The sequence below is a fragment of the Cibotium barometz genome, chromosome 14 (assembly GCF_041138505.1).
Source record: "Cibotium barometz isolate CiBa-2024 chromosome 14, ASM4113850v1, whole genome shotgun sequence".
NCBI lineage: Eukaryota > Viridiplantae > Streptophyta > Polypodiopsida > Cyatheales > Cibotiaceae > Cibotium > Cibotium barometz.
This window is the reverse complement of record NC_141059.1, coordinates 35,656,827-35,678,715: the sequence shown is the minus strand read 5'-3', so window position 1 is coordinate 35,678,715 and position 21,889 is coordinate 35,656,827. Positions and strand designations below refer to the sequence as shown.

General features: G+C 44.5%; 1 protein-coding gene across 2 annotated transcripts; it reads right to left on the bottom strand.

Moving 5' to 3' along the window:
- Positions 1-384: 384 nt before the first annotated feature.
- Positions 385-21,621, bottom strand: LOC147631958 (dynein axonemal assembly factor 19 homolog). Of its 2 annotated transcripts, XM_086808492.1 has the most exons (3): positions 21,516-21,621; positions 21,212-21,391; positions 391-1,643 (listed from the first exon to the last, which is right to left on the bottom strand). In XM_086808492.1, exons 2-3 carry the CDS (start codon positions 21,368-21,370, stop codon positions 732-734), a joined length of 1,071 nt encoding a protein of 356 aa, XP_086664618.1. In that variant the 5' UTR covers positions 21,371-21,391; positions 21,516-21,621; the 3' UTR covers positions 391-731. The 2 variants fall into 2 exon arrangements, with proteins under 2 accessions (XP_086664620.1, XP_086664618.1); XM_086808494.1 differs by lacking the exon at positions 21,516-21,621 and having other exon boundaries at positions 385-1,643; positions 21,208-21,332.
- Between the last annotated feature and the right edge of the window lie 268 nt (positions 21,622-21,889).

Here is a 21,889-nt window from a genome sequence, read left to right as displayed (position 1 = left end):
AGATGTTCAAGACGAGGAAGAATCTAACGAGGCTATGTCAGTTTCTACAACAAATCAAAGACGCAGACAAATCTTTGATTTGATGGCAACACAAAGGAAGAGCATAAAGGAGGGTCCGGCATTCTAAGTGAGTGTTACAAGTCTATCCATTCCAACCATGCTCGTGTGTGTGTGTGTCCGCGCGCGCGTGCGCGCGCGCGTGCACGCGTGGGCGTGGGCGTGTGTGTGTGTGTGTGTGTGTGTGTGTGTGTGTGTGAGAGAGAGAGAGAGAGAGAGAGAGAGAGAGATTAAAATTTTTTATATTGCTTGGTGCAAAGAAACACACTAATTAGATTAGTTAAGTCATATAGAAATACACTGACTAGAAAGAAAACCCAATAAAGCTTATTGAATGTAATCGCAAGTTTAATTTCCTTGTGCATATGCACCCGTACATGGCATAAAACAAGTGACAATGTGTATTCTAATTTGCCTTTGAAAAAACAAAAGCTCCAGGTGCTTGGTTTGTTTTTTTTTTTTAAGCCACAAGCTCCCCCCACTGCTATGTATTAGTCATGAACTACAATACATTGATCGTAAGCATTCATACCAATCATGATACTTGTAAATCTTTTGAAAATTCAATACAATTTTCTTCCCCAAAAAATTTGGTTTTCCTTAGCATATTATGCAACAGAACTATATATATTCTCTCTTTCTCAGAATCGCTTAGGATTGCCCGGCTGCATAATCTACATATTGTAGATTGATGCCAGTTCCTTTGCTTTATCCATACATATTAGCTGTCCCAAAAGCTCACTTTTAGTAGCTTTTGAACCCTCAGGAGACCCACCCTCCACATGCCTTTTCATCTCAGTATAGCAAGAGCTAGACAAGGTGTTATCAGCTTTCTCATCGCAGACAGCATGCCTTCTCAGGCAATCAAGTATATGATCAATCAAACCAATAGCAGAAGACCTTACCATTGCTCCCACAAGTTGCAGTGATAATGAAAACCTTCCACACTTACATAAAGATTCCAACATATGAAAAGTAAGATAGGCATCAAATGGTTTGTTGAAAGTCTTACTGCAAGCAACAAAGTTACCTCTATCAGTAACCCTGTGAGTATGAGTTTCTTCCACATCTGACCCTAAACAAGATGACAGCAAAACCCCCATCCCTCCTTGAGCTGAGGATTGCCTCCACCACAAGCATAAAGCATCAATTATATCTGCCAAAATTGAAGGAGGCAGTTCGACTTTGAAAATATAAGGCAGCTCACGAGGAGGGATAGCCAACAAAAATGTGAGCTTATCTTGTAAATTTGACCCTGCTCTTCTCCACTCCCTTTTGAAAGCATCAGATGTCATAAACATGTGTTCCCGACACCCTAAACTGCTAAGTCTAGTTGCTAGAAAACCAGCCTCTTCCTGCTGCATTGAAATCTCTGTTTTTTTGCAATGAGAAGCTTCCTCATTTATTTGTTGGGCACTTATTTTGAGGTCACCAAGTTCTTTGTAAGTCCCCTGCAAACTGTCTGATGGTGCAAGTCCGCCAGTTGCATCAAATGACCATGCAACAGGTAAAGCAGGAACACACCGCACCTCTTCCTCTTGCCGTCCTCTTCTGCGCTCAAATGGCTTTACATGGGCCATGGAGACCTGTTATATGGTGATTAAATCATAAGAAACATCTGTTTAGTGCAAGAACAAAGGCATGGTTGAATAAAAGGACTAAAATTGATCATCAACGGGCTACGAGATTAGAACCAATTATAATTTGAGCAATGAGCATGTCATAGTTGTCAAAACAATCCGCAACATTAAAATGGCTACCCTAACAATGTTTTGAAAATGGAGAAAAATGAAAACGCAAATATATCCCAATGCCACATCATCATGTGGATCCATCTCATTATGGCACATCATAGGGTGGTGCACTAGTTAGCAGTAACCTATAAGCTACTACCCAAATGCCTATTACTCCATGTGAAAATGTCCAATCGAGCCAAGTTTAATTGCGAAAAATAGGGGAAAACTTCCAATAAGCTCAATCTAAATTATCTAATAGGTCATTCAGCCAACAATTTGATCAAATTTAACAATTTATTGGAAATTGAATTCAATCGATTTCCCAACTCAATTAATTGAACAATCAAATGCTTCATTTAGAATCCCAATTTAATTTGGAATAGATCAACTTTCCAATTTAATCAATTGAACAATCAGATGTTCATTTAGAGCCCCAATTCAACCCATTTAACAATGAAATTTTATAATCTCAATATAATCCTTGTTAAATCGATTGCAAGTTCAATGGGGAAAAAAAAAGGTAACTTGGCTGCATCCTTGGATTTTTTTTGCAATCATCTAGGTCAATTTGAGAAGTAACAATTAAGTTGTAACACGCGGAAGCTCTGGGAGTCTTCTTTCAGCCCTAAACACTCCTGGAAACATGCTGATGAATAACGCAGATAAGAAGAGAGAGTAGAGAGAGAGAGATATGCTGGAAATTCAGTATATTTATATAGTACAAAAAGGGTACTCTACTACAGCCCTAGGCTGTCTTCATAAAAGGGTGATAAACACCAAAATCCTGGTCCCTACTTGGACCCTAAGGGACTCAATCCCTAAAGGACTTAATAGTGAGCACGCTATGCATTTTATAGTGGTCTTGGACACTTGGTATACTGCCCGACTGCTGGTCGGCCAGTCATTTATGCTTTAAATGCCCCTTCAGCGCTGCCCGACTGGTGTTTTTCTTTGATCATGATGCGCCAACTGTCGCCCTGTCCTCTCGAGCATCTGCAGCCGCCTTGCCCCTCTGGTACAGCGGACAACATCTGTATGCAGCCGACAGCACCAAGTGATGCAGTAGTTAAAGAAAAACAGCCACAAAGGGCTAGGTACAACCACGAAGGGCTAAATACAAACTCGCCTCATATAAGGGCAGGAAACAAGTGATCATAAGGGAAAGAGATCCTTCTCCTCCAGCTAGCCGCTCTGTGAGGAGAAGGCTATCTCATACAAGGGGAGAGGGGGAGGGGGGGGACAACCACACAGGTGGTCTGTAATGCCAAATGGGGTCACCGCCTCTATCTGTGAGGAAAGGGCCACGCCTCCAAAGTCTCAGGAAGGCTTCCCGCCGCTTTCGCATGCAGTCAGAACCTCCCTACAACTTCTCCCACTGACCGCGGATAGTGTGAATGATATCAAGCCATATGCTCTTGATGGTCTCAGCCGACGGAGTGAAAGTACCCTCGATGGCCTCGCTGCATCTAGCACGCCAAATGTGCCAAGCTACGAACTACTGCAAATGTGACCGCTCCCTACAAGAGGCCTACAGAAAACAATATACACATATTTAGAACACTCAATTTAACTGATATTAAACAATGGAAACAACATCAGCAACACAAATACTAGAAATACTGAAAATACAAATGACACCAGCACTGGGGCCGGAAAGGGCCGGGCCCCTCCTCAATACTTTTTGTATTTCTTGGAGTATTTATATTTGTACCAGTGTCACGGGCCTGACAGGCCAGATTTCTCCAAAAGGGAGTGAAAACAACCAAATAAAATTGGTTCAAGTCGATGAAGAGGTGTTGGTCGGAGTAGCCTCAAATCACAAGCTCATTTCCACCTTCACTAGGTGCACACTTGCCTTTCACTGATCTTCCGAGACCATGCACAAACGGGCAAGCCCGTACTAATGCAGGCAACAGTGATACACTGCGGAGGGAAGATATCCCAGTTCTCCCATGTAAGCTTTATGCCTGGTTTTTTCTCATACCCTAATGACCTTCACTGGCTCCTCTATAGGTGAGGGCACGGTCAGGGCAATCATGGGAAAAACCACTACCCAATGGCCTTCTAAGGTGTATGCAGCTAGAGAAGAAACTTGCCCACACAAAGCTTGAAATAATAACATTTAACTTTAATTGTTATCTGAATTTGAAATAAAATATTGAAACAAATACCTGGCATAAGTTTTAATTCAAATCTCAGCAAAGAAGACCATTTTTCTTTTTGTTGTACTCGAAATGGGTGCAATCAGCTGATATGAACAGGGGAACCAGCCAGTACAAATGTGGCAGCCAGCACAGTTTGCAGGTACACCTGGGCAGCCAGCACATCAGGTATAAGAAGGCAACAACACTGTTTGCAGGTACACGTGGGCAGCCCATCACATCAGATACAAGAAGGCAACAACCCTGTTTGCAGGTACACATGGGCAGCCAGCACTTTAGGTACAAGAAGGCAGCAACCCTGTTTGCAGGTACACGTGGGCAGCTAGCACTTTAGGTACAAGAAGGCAGGTACAACAGCTCCTTAGGCGGGTACAGCAGGAGTAAGGAGGCGGGTACAGAAGGGCTAAGGAGGCAGGTACAGCAACCAAATCTTCCTTGGAGAGAGAGGCGATGGAGCAAGAGGCGTGGCCAGCCAGCAGGTGATGAAGAGAAGGGAACCCACCACCCTCACACGTGGGTAATTTTCCAAAAGAGTTCCATGCAAGGCTTTTTTTTTAAAGGTTTTAACACCTTAAATCAACTTATTACTCTGGGCACCCTCATAAGCAAATGTCCAGCCCCTATTTAAAATGGGTGTGAACACATTACCTTATAAATATTAAGTTTTACTCTAGTTTATGGATTTTACCTTTCAAAAAGGCCAAAATGAAAATACCTGTTCAAACGCCACACCACCGAGCCACCAAACAACACTCCACGGTATACTGGGGGCGTCCCCGTCCAGTCTACTGGCATGGCATAACAGGTAGACACACGCAAACAAGTCATGCAAAAACAAATTTATGTAATGGACGAAATCTCCCTTTCATGAAACTTGTACCAAAAGTTCTTGTCCGGCACAAAACTGGCGCGACAGAAATATAAAGATGTGTCCTGGTCTTCCTATGGAGTGACAGTCCTATAGGTAAGATGCCATCCTGACCATACACTGGTGGCACCAACAGACTCCCGTCCATACAGCACAGAGCAAGTCACACACGGGTGGCACGGAATTGGTTCCCGTCCATGTGACGCAGCACTGGTCACACACGGGTGGCACTAATCTCGCTCCCGTCTATGTGACACCAAAAGACTGGCCCTTTCACATGGGACATTGGCCTGGCCCCATGTGAACATGGCACAAAGCTGGCCGCTCTATGGAGTGACACCCCCATAGAAGTGGCTCCAGAAATGGAGATGGACCAAATGGTGACATCCCCCTCGGCTTCTAAACAGTTGACCTCAACTGAAAAGCCTCAAGATATGCCTGCAAAAGCTGAGGGTAGTCAGCAAAATAATCCTCATCTACCCACTTTGCATCAATTGGCAAATAATTTTTAAATTTCACAAGGTATCTCCTTGAAAGTTTTCCATGTGGTAACTTTCTCTCCTTGTGAAATACAATCTGCTCTGGCTGAAGGATCTCCTCAAGCTCATCAACTTCTGGCGGATCTTCTATGACAGGCTCTTCTGGAGCCCCACATACTTTCGCAAAAGACGCACATGAAAAGCATTGTGAATCTTCCAATGGCTGGGTAAAGCAAGCCTGAAGGACACTTCATTGATCTTGTCAACCACTTTGAAGGGTCCATAATATCGAGTAGAAAGCTTTGGATATGATCCCTCTCATCCTCCTGGCCTCTTCCAAAGCCTAGCTTTCTCAAATTTCAGCAATACCCAATCACCTTCCTTGACTTGCATGTCCCTTCTATGCTTATCAGCAGCCCTTTTATGCTTGTCTCTTGTGACCTCGCAATGGCTGTCCGCACCTGAGCAAAGGCTACATCCAAGTCACGCACATACTCATCAGCTGCAAAAATCTCATCCTTTGTACGAAAGATGGGTGGCAAGACCACTCTGCCATAAATAATCTCAAACGGGGCCTTCCCCGTGGAGGCATGAACTGTGTTGTTGTAGGCTAACTCTACAAGTGAAAGATACTTCTCCCATGCAGTTTTTTGATCCGCCACATAACACTCTAACAAATCCAACACAACTGAATTTGCAGATTCAATTTCACCATCCGTTTGAGGGTGATAAGCTGATGAAAACTCAAGTTTAGTGCCCATGTTATCAAATAAAGCCCTCCAGAAGAGGCTCGTAATCCTAAGATCTCTATCCCCAACAATGGACTTAGGCATACCATGATGCTTGAAGATGTGAGCAAGAAAAAGCTTCACCATATGATCAACTTTAATGGTTTTCTTGACGGGCAAGAAGTGAGCTTGCTTGCTAAACCTGTCCACAATGGTCCAAATAGCATCATTCCCATGCTCGGATCTAGGCAAATCCATAATGAAGTCAATAAATTTACTGTTTTTGGCTGCTCTAGGCAGGAGTAGAGTAACAGTGCATAAAACACTATTAACCATTTACAAAGGGGGAGGCTTCATTTACAGGAAAAAGTGAGCCTCTAACCAAGCAAACTGATTCTAGAATTTTTCAGATCAGTTTGGTCAATTTTTGACCATTTTTAGGTCAGCTTAGCTTACTTTTTGGATCTAGTTGAAGCAGGAGAGAGGAGAGATGAAAATATCTCATTATTTGTGAGTTTAAAACTCAACCACGCATGTGAAATAGGCACCTCTTTCATGAGGGGAATTCCCCCACACTGAGGTGTCAAAAATGCATCATTTCTTTTAAATATCTCTTTTTTTTTAACTAATAACCTTGTCCTTAGTCAACTCTTCATCTTATGTGAGTATTTACTCATTTTTGGGGGGATTTCTTTTTATTCTTCAATTTATCTCCTCCCCACATTTGGATTAATCTAATTGGTCCATAGGAACCTTAATTCAAAAATTTCAAAAAATCTGGATCCTTAGGCTAAGGTCCTTTTTACCTGATTTCAATTTATTCCAATTGCACATTGGAAATTTTTTTTGAATATCTGTTTTAGGGAAAACCATTTTAGACACTAGGAGGATTTTTATATCCAAAAAACATCTCAATTTTGAATTACCTCTCTAAAAATTTTCTCTCTCTAGGCCAAAATAGGATAAAACAAGATCTTTCTTTTATTTCAGAGAGGGGAATATTTATAAGATCAGAAGGGGAGGTTTTTACAGATTTGGTGTTATTGGCTGATCGATGAAGAGAAGAATTTGGGTGAATATCAACAATCTTCACAAAACAAAAACAGTTTAGAGTAGCATGTCTTCTACATAGACCTGAGGATCATCGCATAGATCTTGTGCCAGGTAGTTCCCCACCTAACAAACCTGCATATCGTGTGAGTGCCTCACAACAAGAGGAGATCATGAAGCAGGTTAATGAGCTTTTAGAAAAGGGTTTGGTTGAGCCAAGCTTCTCACCCTTTTGTTCTCCCGTGCTTCTTGTGCAAAAGAAGGGTGTATCTTTCCGCATGTGCGTGGATTATCGAGCTCTAAACAAGCTCACCATCAAGAACAGGTTTCCAATCCCACGTATCGATGACATCTTGGATAAGCTTGATGGTTCGGCTTGTTTCAGCCGTATAAATTGTGGTTATCACCAGATTCGAGTGGTACCTCAGGATGTCCATAAAACTGCATTCAGGACAGCTTTTGGATTGTATGAATTCTTGGTAATGCCTTTTGACCTTACCAATGCCCCGGCAACATTCAACCGTATGATGGACAGGATATTTTGACCCCATCGTAAGTTTACAGATGTATTCTTTGATGATATCTTGGTTTTCTCCAAGAATGAGGAGGAGCATAAGACTCATTTGGCTACAGTGTTTGAAGAGTTGCGAGAGCATAAACTCTTCATAAATGCTAAGAAAAGATACACTATTTGGGGCACATTGTATCCAAAGAGGGTGTAAGAATGGATCCTGCTAAAATTGAAACCATTCGGAATTGGCCAAGGTTGCAAAATGTACATCAAGTGCGTAGCTTTCTTGGGTTGTGTTCATACTATAGGCGATTCATAAGGCATTTCGCCAAGATTGCCTCGCCATTGCATGATCTTACAAAGAAGAAAGCCACTTTCCGATGGACTTCTAATGAGCAAGATGCTTTCTTACAACTCAAAAATGCTATCAGTTGTGGACCCGTTTTGATTGTTCCCAACTTGCAAAAGCCAATCATGGTAGAATGTGATGCATGTGGAAATTGTATAGGAGTTGTCTTAAATCAAGAGGGTCATGCAATTGCATATGAGAGCCGTCGCTTACATGATGCCGAGATCCATCTAGACATTTATGAAAAAGAGCTCTTGGCTGTAATTCATGCCTTAAAAATATGGAAACATTATCTTCTTGGGGCTGAATTTGTAGTCAAGACAGATCACCAAAGCTTGAGATATTTTCTATCTCAAACAAAGCTTTCGGAGAAGTAAATGAGAATGGCAAACTTTCTTTCCATGTTTCATCTTCAGATTGTACACACTCCGAGAAAGAATATTCTAGTGGCAGATGCTTTGTCGAGGAAGCCTTATATAGCTGCAGTTTCAGTGGCCTCTCATGGGGACTTATCTACCATGCAAGATTTGTATCCTTTGGATGCTGATTTTTCCCATATAGGGACTGATTTGATGGCTGGTCACTCACATTCCTCTTATGTGATCAAAGAGGGTTATCTTATGAAGGAAAATTGCCTTTGTGTGGTGAGGGATATGCGTCCAAAGGTTATGGAGGAATGTCACGCTCCACCTTATGCTGGTCATAGAGGTATTCTACCCACCACACGCATGATAGAAAGATATTTCTTTTGGCCTAGCATGCGTAAAGACATTGAGGCTTATGTACGTGCATGTATTACCTGTCAAAAGGTAAAATTTAATAGACAAAAGCCTCCCGGTTTGCTTCAGCCATTGCCTATTCCCTCGCAGCCATGGAAAGCATTACTATGGACTTCATTATGGATTAGCCTAGATCCTAGTATGGGAATGATGCTATTTGGACCTGAAAGAAAGTGAAGCAAATATAAAACACAGATGTACGCCTAGGTACAAGACCTGTAAATGCTGAAAACTGATGTTTATTGTTGCTGAAATCTGAGCATGAGGGAAGCCCGTAGCTGCTCTACAATGGTGAGAAGCAGTAGCAACTGCTAATGCCCTGAACTGAATGCTGAAAAATGAGATGAATTGAGGGAAAGGGAGCCAGCCCTTATATACTCCCTTAGGATGCTGGTCGGCCAGCTGGCAGAGGCCTGCTAAGATATGCCAATGTAGGGCCTCATAAGTGGCCAATACAAGCATGATGTAGACCCTCTGGAGATGATATAATCCAACACCTCCTCTTCAGCGCCAGAGGGGCGGTCCAATACCAGCACGCTGAAGTAACACCTCCATAGTAGCTCTCGGAAGTGATTTGGTGAAGAGATCAGCCACATTGTCCTTCGTAGAACAGTAGGCCAGTTGAAGAAGGCCTAGTCGCGTACAAAATGATAATGCACTTCAATATGCTTGGATCGTCCTCGTATCACAGGATTCTGTGCTAAAGCAATAGCACTTTGAGAATCCAAGAAAATAGTAACCAGGGAAGTGTCGACACAGCACAAATGCTCCAGAAGCTGATGAATCCAAAGTGCCTCAGTAGAGGAGAGAAGGTAGGATTTATACTCAGCCTCCATGGAAGAAGCAGAAACAGTCCTCTGCTTTTGAGACTTCCAAGAAACCAATCCAGAACCAAGCATAAAGCAATATCCAAATGTAGACCTCCGAGTATCAATACAACCTGCCCAATCAAAATCTGTGAAGCCAACCAAATCAGCACCACAAGAGTAGGTGATGCCATAATCTGAAGTACCTCGAAGATAACGAAGAACTCTCAAAGCTGGCTGCCAATGAGACCTTCGAGCGGATGATGAGAACTAGCTAAGGACACTCATAGCACCGGAGATGTCTGGACGGATGTTGGCTAGGTAAAGCAATGAGCCAACAATCTGCCGGTACTATGTGGAATCCACCAAGGGTGTATCATCCTCCTTGGATAACTTGGCATTGGGATCCATGGGACGAGAGAGATGTACAATCTAACAACCCATAAAGTGTGAGCAGCTTCCTCACATACTTCTGCTGAGAAATGAAGATACAGTCATCTTTCTGCCAAACCTCCCCAGTCCAAGAAAGAAGGCCAAGATCAGTCATCTCAAATGTCTCTGAAAGCTTGGACTGAAACTGTGTGACCAACCCCCAGTATCTGAACCAGAAAGAATGAGGTCATCAACATACAAAACAATGACACAAATATCTCCATCAAAAAGAAGCATATAGAGATTGCTATCAACATATGCCCTCTCTCAAAGCCAAGAGATAACAAGAAGGCATCAATCTTCTGATACCAGGCACGGGGTGCCTGTTTGAGACCATAAAGAGCCTTCTGCAGATAAAAATGGGTGTCCTATCCTTGAATCACAAAACCAGGAGGCTGCTCAACATAAACTTCCTCCTCTAAATCTCACATCCATCTGGAACACGAGCCATCTGAAGTGTGCAGCCAGAGCCAAAACAATCCTGATGGTGGTATACCTGGCTGTAGGAGCAAATGTCTCATCAAAGTCTTCACCTGCCTTCTGAGCATATCCTCGTGCAACAAAGCGGACTTTGTACTTGTCCAAAGTATCATCTACATGAAACTTGACTTTGAAAATCTATTTCACACCAATAACACGATGATGTAAAGGCCGTGGTACCAAAGGCCAAGTGTTATTCCTCTCAATAGAGGCCATCTCTGTAATATGCAGCGGAAGTCTTTGTATTGGAAGATCCTGTCACACAAATGCTCACACCGTCTTCTGTATCCTAAGTTTCGTGAGTTTAGCAATCCACTTTAATACTTCAAACCTTAAAGAGATGAGTGAGAGACATATGAGAATTGTACACTAAATTGGGTCCCAAATTACCCACTGAAGGGTCCCCTATCCCGATAACGAGATAGTATTTGCTTTATTACTTTAGAGAGAATGACTGTGGACTTTAAGCCAAACGCAAGATCTCGGGGGATCGGAAGCCTGGCTGAACTGTACACCGCTGTAGAAACACCTCAATGAACTGATCTCGAGCTTATGCACTCTTCCCAAGGGCATGAGGAAGGGCTGCACACTTGAGGCTGAGAAAGGACTGCGGTGGACTATTCTAAGCTATGTAACCATGCTGAAAATGCTTATGAATGCTGTGTTACCCTCACCAGATGGCTGGAGCATGTGTGGATGATATATAGAAGGATGTAGACTGCTGTAGGACTGCTGTAGAACTGAAAACACAGACCTGGACTGCTGTAGGACTGAAAACGCAGAGCTGTAGTGAACTGTACATAGGCCGGCTGTGATATATGCAGTAAACGCAGATGTGTTTGCTGATTTGGGACCTGTGGAAGTACTGAATGGGTGCACCTGATGGCTGTAGGGATTGCTGAGCTGCTGCGTTGAAGAACCAGGGTTGGCTGAAGCAAAATGCAAGGGCTGGATGAGACTATGGCTGCAGGCGCGGGGATGCTCCTAGGGCTGAGGATATGAGGCGCCTGGATTCTGAGGGCTGAATGCTCTTCTAAGCACTGAGCAAGCCTATTTATACTAGTTAGGGGTTGGTCAAGTTGGCTGGTCATAACTTTAATAAACTTTATGTTTATAAATGACATTAAATGCTAGATAAATACCATAAAATATGAGAAAAATACCAGATAAATCCTAGTAAATTCCCTAAGGCTTCAGGGATGTTCTAAATGATGCACAAGCATATGAATGCATATTATGCAAGATGCAGAGTGCTTTCTGATGCAAACCCTAAGGCTTCTACTGACTCTACATGCATGAATGATTCTCTCCAAGTGGGTTAAGGGACTTGACTGACTGATTGACCCGCTAAGGCTGAGGAATGACCTACGTAGCTTGTGCTTGACTTATCCTAGACTGAGGATGTACAATGGGGTCACGGCGTACGACAAATATCATCCTACTGGGTTCTAATAATGTACAAATGTTCCACTGCTGATGATGAGTCATCTTGTCAACACCATGCACTGAGTGCAGAGTCCATGTGACATTCCCTCCTGCTTAGCTTGGTGGCAGGTTCATGGCTTCCGAGTAGTCCGCCAACAATTGGGGGTACTCATGGAAGAACCCCTCGTCTAGCCATACGGCTTCATGTGGGCACCTCGATCTCGGAATTTCGTATAGAACTGACGTATCCGTCGACCGGAACCATGCTTCCAACGATGAAGAAGGATCTTCTCGGGCTCAATAACTTCAGCTTCCTCTACAACGTCTGGCTGTTGTTCATCTGAAACATCAAACAGTTCTAGACCAACATATGGTTTAAGCCAAGAAACATGGAAAACATCATGCATTGTCCAACTCGTAGGCAACTTTAACTTCATGGAGACATCACTTAACTTTTTGACTATTGAAAAAGGTCAAAACTACGGAATGTACGCAAATAGACCCAATCCCCTTTCTTGAAGTGGATATCTCGTCTACGCTTACTTACCTGTCTCTGAACTGAATAAAGGCCAGGCTCAAAATTGAGGGCAAAACTAGGTTGAGTGCCAAACTCTGCGGAATCGACATACTGATCTTTTATGCTATTTAAGTCTTTTCCAAGGATGTTGAGAATGGTAGACTCCTGACTAGTCTGGATGCTGGTCTTTCTACTAAGAACATCTACTACTAGGTTATGCTGACCAGGGATGTACTTAATCATTCCTCCAACCTGTTGGAAGAGCTGACCTTGTCTAGTGTGATGAGCACTCCATTGGGCACTTGGCATCATCGGGAGCCACTTAAGTGCTTGGTGGTCTATGGTGACTGTGAAAATGCGTTCATAAGGAACAGTTTTCAAATGTTTAAGAATTGACTGCTGTTCTAGCTTGCCCTTGAAGGTCTTGGAAAGACAAGAGGAAAACTTGCTAGGAGGTTCTGCTAACTAGGATGCCATCTCTCCCCAGTTGGCTACCAACATGAGCTATACCTTAGTGCCCTATCATTTGGAGGTAGACGGGTTTACACATGGTCTCCGCACCCACATATCTCAACAGGCACAACAGTTTTCTTTTCAAGTTCAAAAGGCCTCATTCCAGTGAGATTTCATTGTCTCTCCTCTTTTGGGATGTGACATGATCTTAGGAATCCAGTGGTTTCGTCAGTATGAACCTATTCCCAATTGGGAGCAAGACATCTTTATTATCTCTAAAGGTTTTCTTGAGCCTGTCATGATTCGAGGGGATAGGAGCATTCTTGGCATTCCTATGATTTCTCATCTCCAGGTCCGACGAGCTATGTGCAAGGGAGCATTGATTTATGGTCTCTTTTCTGTGTGATTGTTGCCTCCCCCTTCTGCTTAGCGTCAAGTACCATGGATGGCATGGAATGCATATAAGGTAAGATCTGAACCGCATTGGTGGTAGCAGGCGGGTCTGGAGGAGCGGGGGATACTGTGGCAACTATGGCAGAAGGCTCTTTGAAGTTTGGAGGCTTGCTCCGCTTGCCTTTTTGGACAATCCTTCTTACCATGCCCAATGGTATGACAGAAAAAACATTGATTTTTTGACTGATATTGTCTTTGCTCCTCTGGAGAAAGATAGCCTCCAATGATGCCTGCTTAAGCCTTTTCCTCAAGGGTCTTCTTAGGCTTGGATTCCTTATCCCCTGAACTAGAGCTAGGACTGCCCGTTTCTCTGTCCCGTAGAGCAACAGAATGCTCCTCAAACTCCACCCAGAAGCCAGTCTTGCAAACCTCATGCACTAACAATAGATGAAAACCAAGTTCTTGGACGTAAAGAACACGAGAGGAATGCTTCCCCCCTTTGCCATCAGGAATAATCTCCATCCTGCCCTCACTATGAATCAGTATAGTGGAATTGTCGCTAATGAAAATGCGACCTAACTGCCGTTGAAGATCCTGTAAAACTCTCGGAAAGGAGTCATGTGCCTGGAAGCACCACTATCGAGAAACCACTCCCGAGTATCCCTGGCGGTGAAACCAACTACCTCCTCGCTCGAAGAAGATGAGCACTCTTCGAGTTACTCCGCTTAGGACATTCTCACCACAATTGTTACGGGTCCGCTCGTCCTTCAATTTGTCTCACGGTCTGAGTTGGGCTTCTTCTCAGAAGACTTCTCCGATGAAGACTTCCCTTTGCCCTTATTGTTGTTGTTGTTGTTACGGTCTTTCGACCATTGGCCAGTCAAGGCCTCAGAACCTCCGCCTTGTAGAGGGTTCGTAAAACGCTCTTCCTGGTCGAAGACCATAGACACAAGCTCCTCCCATGTGATGGTGCTGAGCCTGCCACCACTGGTGATCAAAGAGGAGTAAAATGCTGAGTCCTGAGAGGGCAAATGAGACAATAAAGTGATGGCCATGTCCTCTGAAGATATCTCCTTCCCAACCTGAAAAACCTCCTGCTGAAGAGCCTGCAACTTGTTGATGTGCTCTCGCATCGTCGAAGACTTTGCAAGATTTATCGCCCGCATCTACACTTCCAAGGAGATCCTCTTCATGGGTGATACCCTATTATACAGAGAGGCCAAATGCTGCCAAATCCCTCTGGCCAACGTCATATGTTTTATATGATTAATCACATGTGGTGTGCAATTAAGGAAGATGAAAGAACGCACATGGGCATTGACACAATCCCACTACTGTGCCTGAGCCTCCCGTTCTTTCCAAGGAGAGGGTAAAAGCTCCCCGTCCTCCAACTACGGCCTTGGAACACCAACCACGATGAAATCAACCAAGTCATAAGACTCCAAGACAGACTCCATCATTACCTTCCATATGCCGTAGTTGTTCCCAGCCACCTGTCGATCCACCGGGAATGTGGGGAGAGTAGGGATCTTCATGTGCGTCTCAGCCATCTCAAGCAAGTCTGCCATCTCAAGGGTTCACAAGGTCTTGTGAAGGGAGGGTGGGTGGGAAAAAAATGAAGAAGAGGCTACAAATAGTATGCACGGTGGCTGTCCAACGGTGATGGCCGTCTTCTACCTCATATTCAACTCCCGAACTGCCCAACCAATCTCCAATCAGCACCACAAATCAGCAAACCCTCAAGGTCCCACTGTCTCCAAGCTTCAAGCCACCTGGGGCTCTGATACCATGTCAGAATGCACAGTGGAAATAAAGACAACTGCTATAGAGAGAAAAACATAGAAGAGAGAGAGAGAGAGAGAGAGAGAGAGAGAGAGAGAGAAGCTGTATAAACTCTGCTATATACAATAGATCCAGTACACAATACAAAATGTGTGGGGGGCATGGCCCTCAATATATATGGCCCTCGGCTCTGCTGGTCGGCCAGCCCAAAACAACAGCAACCCTATTTGCTCACGACCAGAAAAAACACTGTTGGCCAGCACTAAGAAGCAGGTCGGGAGGCAGATGTCCAGTCAATCAGCAAAGAGGAGCAAGTCGGGTAGCACCGCAGTCCCATGTCCACACAAAAATAGGGGGAAATACATGAAAAATAGGGGGAAAATGAGATACACCTGACTGGGCGGGCACACCCACAACAGAGGCCCTAGTGTGTAATGTATAGACAGGAGATGACTGCTAACAAAAAAATCATCCACCAATAAGAAAAAATATCTGGCTCCTCCGGGTGTGACAGTAGTCATAGGTCCGCTCAAATCCGTATGGACAAACTGAAGAGCGGTGGAAGCCATGAAAGAGGCCTCCTGTGGAATGAATCGCAATGTTGCATGCCTTGAAGACAAGCTGAGCATATGCTAGACATCCGAGGTAGTCGAGGCAAGCCTTCTACCATGTGGCGGGAAACAAGAAGCTCCACTGAAGAGAAGGGAAGATGCCCATAACAGGCATGCCAAATAGTATCCTCCTCTATGAGAAGAGCCTGATGAGAGGCTAGGAGTTGGAACAGATGAGAATGATCAAAATTGGGTTCCTCTTGAAAACTGGTGATCTTGTAGAGACCACCCTCTTGAATGCCCTGAGCGATATCCCTATGAGAATCTCTGTGAATGATCTCCAAAACCTAATCATTATAGTATAAGCCATAGCCTTTCTGGGCTATCTTAGAGACAGAGAGTAAGTTTTTGGATAACTTTGGAACATAAAGGACATTCTCCAGACTCCAGGTATTGAGGCCCCCCTGAAGGAGTAACTAGAGGAATATTACCCATAATCGGTTTATCATAATCTCCTCCGACAGACAAGTGTATGGCGAGGCTCGTGTCTCCTCCTCCTGTGGCATGTCCACTGTAATAAGGAGGATCCTGATGGAGAAAAGTAACATAGAGCTATGTATATAACCCTGTCCTGTGAGAGCTATCTGTAGATTCAGAATCTTTGTACAAAAAATCTGAATCCTAATTTCAACCCTGTTTGGTCAAAAAATCTTAATATGTACCTGTAGAATATACAGATGATTGTTCCTAATTACAAAGGAAATGTGAACTTTTCCATTCTATACAAAATTTGCCTATTGAGGCAAATCTTTAATTGATGCAAGTCGGACCTGCATAGAGACAGAGTGAGAGTGTAACACGCGGAAGCTCTGGGAGTCTTCTTTCAGCCCTAAACACTCTTGAAAACCTTCTGATGCAGAAAAGCACCATCTGATGCAAAAACGCAGGTAGAGAGAGAGTAGAGAGAGAGAGAGAGAGAGAGAGAGAGAGAAGTGCTGGAAATTCAGTATATACTATGGTACAAAAAGGTACATATCTTTGCAGCCATGGGCTGCCTTCATAAAAAGGTAGCTAACCCTAAAATCTGTCCCCTATGGGACCTCCTATGATCCAATCCCCTAGTGGGAGAGAATGACTAAAACAAGGAGCAAGGAGCCCTTTTTATATGGGATTTTTGACACTTTATGCTGGCCGACTGCTGGTCGGCCAGTTCCATGTCCAAACAATCCCCTTTTTGCCCTGCCCGACTGCTGCTGGTCCTTGTCTTTGATGCGCATGCTGCCCACCCCTCTGCTGACGTAAACCGACAGCTCCTCTGGCAGCCAGCATCCACTGCCCTGCAGCCGACAGCCATCTGATCATGCTTTGCTCCATGTCCACCTCAGATGAGTCACCTGAAGCTCCTACCTTCTGGTTCTACTGGTTCATAATCTTTATCTGCTTGCCCCTTCTGGATTTAGCCCTAGAAATGTCCATGGCATTGCTGATGCACATGACATCCCCCTCTGCTAAACTTGATGACGGGAATCCAACCTGCTCTTGGATGACTGTCATCATCCCAATCCTGTCCTGAAGTCCCTCTGTCATCATCCATCCCTGGCAAACCTTTTTCTCTGAAAATCCGTTCTGTTCTCCAAACCACTCTGTCTCTGATGAAGATCTATGCATCTGGTCTTCCTCTAGTCCACAATCCATTCCTGCCCTGACTCTGAACACCGTCTTGGTCTTCGTTCCTGGAACTGAGTCTGGCACTCTCACATCACCCTTGGAGGATCAACCTCCCTTGGGACCGTTCCCTTAGAACCCATCTGGCTCACGGAACTGCCATCCCCATCTGGCACTGTGGAACACCACCAACAAACCTCCTAGGAGTTCTTCCCGATCTGTGTTCTGGCCTTGGGCTTCGAATCCGTGTACTTTCCTGTACCTTGGACCTGTACACCATCATCTGGGACTGAATCAGCGTTTAGGTTTGCTGAGCCTGATGCTCTGATACCAATGTAACACACGGAATCTCTGGGAGTCTTCTTTCAGCCCTAAACACTCTTGAAAACCTTCTGATGCAGAAAAGCACCATCTGATGCAGAAACGCAGGTAGAGAGAGAGTAGAGAGAGAGAGAGAGAGAGAAGTGCTGGAAATTCAGTATATACTATGGTACAAAAAGGTACATATCTTTGCAGCCATGGACTGCCTTCATAAAAAGGTAGCTAACCCTAAAATCTGTCCCCTATGGGACCTCCTATGATCCAATCCCCTAGTGGGAGAGAATGACTAAAACAAGGAGCAAGGAGCCCTTTTTATATGGGATTTTTGACACTTTATGCTGGCCGACTGCTGGTCGGCCAGTTCCATGTCCAAACAATCCCCTTTTTGCCCTGCCCGACTGCTGCTGGTCCTTGTCTTTGATGCGCATGCTGCCCACCCCTCTGCTGACGTAAACCGACAGCTCCTCTGGCAGCCAGCATCCACTGCCCTGCAGCCGACAGCCATCTGATCATGCTTTGCTCCATGTCCACCTCAGATGAGTCACCTGAAGCTCCTACCTTCTGGTTCTACTGGTTCATAATCTTTATCTGCTTGCCCCTTCTGGATTTAGCCCTAGAAATGTCCATGGCATTGCTGATGCACATGACAGAGAGTCCTCCAAGATATCCTTCTTGTGAGTCATGTGGGAAGTATCCCCAGAACCCACAATCCAGTCCTCAAGAGAGGTAGCAGTCCGCTCCGCAGTGGATGAGGTACACTCTTCAACTAGAACAAAGGCCACATCTTGTTTTTGGGTTTGGATTCTTTGTTGTCGGAGTCCTTCTAGTTTGGCTTTTTCTCCTCGTCTCTCTTCTTGAAGCAATCGGCCCAAAGATGACCAGCCTTGCCACAGTAGTAGCATTTTCTCTCCGTAGATTTTCCCTTTTCTTTTCCTTTATCTTTATCCTTGGAGCCTGAAGCAGACTCCTCCTTGGATTTGCCGCCGTTTTTATTACCTCCTTTGGGTTGCCACTTGGGATTCCCTTTGGCTGAAAAAGCTGACTCAGTAGGTGTCATGTGCAAGTTTTGCCCATGGACATATCCTGAAGCTAGTCCAGAGGGGCAGCCAGAAAAAGATGATTAGAACCAAGAATTGGAGCTAGTGTGGACTAGGAGCAAGACAAAGAAGAACCTGTCGGCTGCATGGAGAACAGCGCTTATGATATATAGACCAGTCGGCTGGCCGGAGGGAAAGGGTGGGTTCAGAAGCAAGAGGGAGGGAAAGGGTGGGAAAAAAAAGGTGGAAGAGGCTCTCCAAAAAACAAACGCAGCCCTTTGTAGGTTGCCTAGGCTGAAAACACAGCCTATAGGCTGTCCACACAGAAAATGCAGCAATCTCTAGGCTGTCCACGCAGAAAACGCAGCTCTCTAGAGAAAAAATGCAGCCTGTAGATGAGTCCACAGCCCACCTCTCTAAGAAGTAAAAGGTATAGGTGCTGTCCAACAAATCCTCAGTCTTGAACCCACTCTGATACCATGACAATGCCAAACAATGAAAGAAAACAGCTCTTCACAAATAAAGGATGGGCAGGAACTGAAGGAAACTTTATTCACCAAAAATTTATAGTTGCACCAATTTGAAGCTTATTTTGCTACAGTTAGAAAGAATGATACTAACAGAGTGATCTTGGCTAGTTGGTATTTGGAAGGTGAGGCCATTCCTTGGTGGACCCATTGGACTCATGCCCACACCAGATTGGGTATGGCGGCTTATGTCTGGGACGAGTTTATCCTTGATCTTAAGTGGCGGTTTCTACCGAGGTGCAAAAGTTTAGGCCAGCCACCTTTAAGGATGCACTCTCGCTTGCACAGAGTGCTGAAATGAAGTACAATGGCGGAAAGCCCAAGACTTTCCAACCTTCCACTTCCAAGGTACCCGCCTCTCGGCGGGGAGGAAAGGCCAGAACCAGACGGGGTCTTCCCCAACACAGAGCACGGGAGCCTCTGGCTCCAAGAACTTGACCAATGCGCCCAAGCTTACTCCAGACCAGAAAGCTCACGCAAGCAAGACCATTGGGAAACTGAGTGCTAAGGAGACAAATCAGTACAAGAAGGAGGGTAGGTGTTTCTTTTCACACAAAAGGACACACTTCTAAGGATTGTCCGAAGAAGACTACCACTCCATAGACGACCACCCCAACCTCCATAGCTTCCGTGGTGAGCCCAGCTCCCACACAGACCCCAGTGGCCGTCCCTAGTTCTTTGGATCCCAGTTCTTTGGTTGGTGCAATCATTAGCCAGGTGCTCGAAAATAAGCAGAAGGGCACCAAAGACCAAGAGTATGAGCGCAACGAATTGCTCAAGACCTTTGGCTACATAGGTGGCCAGAGAGTCGTTGTCTTGTTTGACAACGGCAGCACGGAGGATGTGGTCACAAAACAGGCCGCTCGGCGAGCCCGTTTCGTCTTGACTTCAGTATACAAGAAGGTTGAGGGATTTGGCACGGGAATGACAGCGAGCATCAAGTTTGAAGCTCAAGGTGCTAAATTGGTGATTCAGGACAAAACAGGCCACTCCGTTTCGTCTTGACTTCAGTATACAAGAAGGTTGAGGGATTTGGCACGGGAATGACAGCGAGCATCAAGTTTGAAGCTCAAGGTGCTAAATTGGTGATTCAGGACATTGAGTTTGTGCGAGATTTTATGGTTGCCCCTCTTATGGGCGGACATAACTCTGGGAATTCAATGGTTTCACAAAAGATTGGGACAGGCCCCTCTTTACAGCAGATCCGGGGACAGCCCAAGCAAATCCGAGGACTGCCCGAGTAGTTACCCAACCCTCCTCTATTAGAAGGATGGTGATGGCATCGCACTTAAGCTGCAGCACATTTGGCATGCGCGCTACAGCAGTGACACCATCGAAGGTCTTTCTTTGAGCATTCTATCTCTACGGAGAGTTGTAGTCCCCATTGTGGATGTTTGATTTTTAACTAATAGAAGGATAAAACAGAAGATCAAGTTGATGAATGCCCAAAGCTGAAGCATGAGAAAGAGTTGGCAAAGGCAGATTGCACTTAATGGCAGCTGACGATGTCTTCATTGGCATTAATGTGATGTGGCACTCTAATCCTTGTACGCTTTCCCAATTTGCCAACAAATGCTTTGCAATGTTGTTGTCAACAGGATTAAAAAGTGTTGGCTGGCAATTTTGTCTCAACAGGATTGGCAATGGCTACTCCGAAGCAAAAACACAAGAACAGGTTTGGCACCTTGACAACACCAGGTTTTGACAACTATGGGCAGAAGCCACAAAAAAATTCCTTGTCAAACAGAACACTTGGCTACAGGGGTTGTGTTCACGGATGACGTTTTGTTTTTGCTTTTAGAGCCGGGGGCAGAGCTGTGACATTTTGTTTTTGTTTTTTGAGCTGGGGGCAGCTGTTGTTCACAGATGACGCTGCGCAAGACAGAGGGTAACCTGAGGAGATTTGCAGCAGCCATTGAGGGGCTGTGAGTCAGATCAAATGGGGAAAGTCTTGTGCCTTTTGAGACAGACAACATCTAGATTCTTATTAAGAAATGTACTCGTGATGTTCACAACATCTAGATTCTTATTAACAAACGTAGTCACTATTTCTTTTACATGTATGAATTATGACAACTGCAATAATATACAACACACACCTACCAATGCTGCAAATGTAGCATAATCAACATTCTGAGCAGCGGCGCGCTTTTTCGCTGCATCGATTTCCTGGCGGCAAGCTTCGTCTTGGACTGCGGTCTGCAACTCCTTGCTATGTTTAGGCACTGGTAGTGTTCCGTGAGCTTGTGCATGACTGCCCATATTATTTAGGTTTTAACTTACCTGCAACGAGTTTCAAGATTGTTGTCAGTACAATAGTCATGCTACAGAGAGCTGCTTGAACGCCACAAACCTTGAAAACATATATAAAAAAATGAAAACAGATTAAACTTAGTTTTCTGCCTACATGTCTGAAGCCATTAATCCTTGCTGCAGGTCGCATGCACGGCCAGAAGCCTGCACCGGAGCAAAATCAAGAAAATACACGTACTAAAAAAGTCGCACGAAAGCGGTTCCAGAATAAGAAAATAAGAATTTAGAATTTTAACATTGGCTTATTAAAAAGGGCTTCGCATAAATTAATAAAGCGGGCATTTTTATTGGGGTAGTTTTATACAAAGATCATTGTGTGAGAGCCATAAGTTGAATGAGAAGGAAATGTAAATGCATGTGTATGACCAAGATATGGTTGTTATCTTCCATGCTATCAAGAAGTGGCATCATTACCTCTATGGGAGTCACTTTTATGTGAGAAGTGATCATAGGGTGTTGTAGAATTTC

Excerpts from the sequence above, each read along its gene's own strand:
- LOC147631958 (XM_086808492.1), bottom strand. The coding sequence starts at position 21,370 with ATGGGCAGTCATGCACAAGCTCACGGAACACTACCAGTGCCTAAACAT. Across the intron at positions 1,644-21,211 it reads ATGCTACATTTGCAGCATTG|GTCTCCATGGCCCATGTAAA; the intron begins GTAGGTGTGTGT and ends ACCATATAACAG.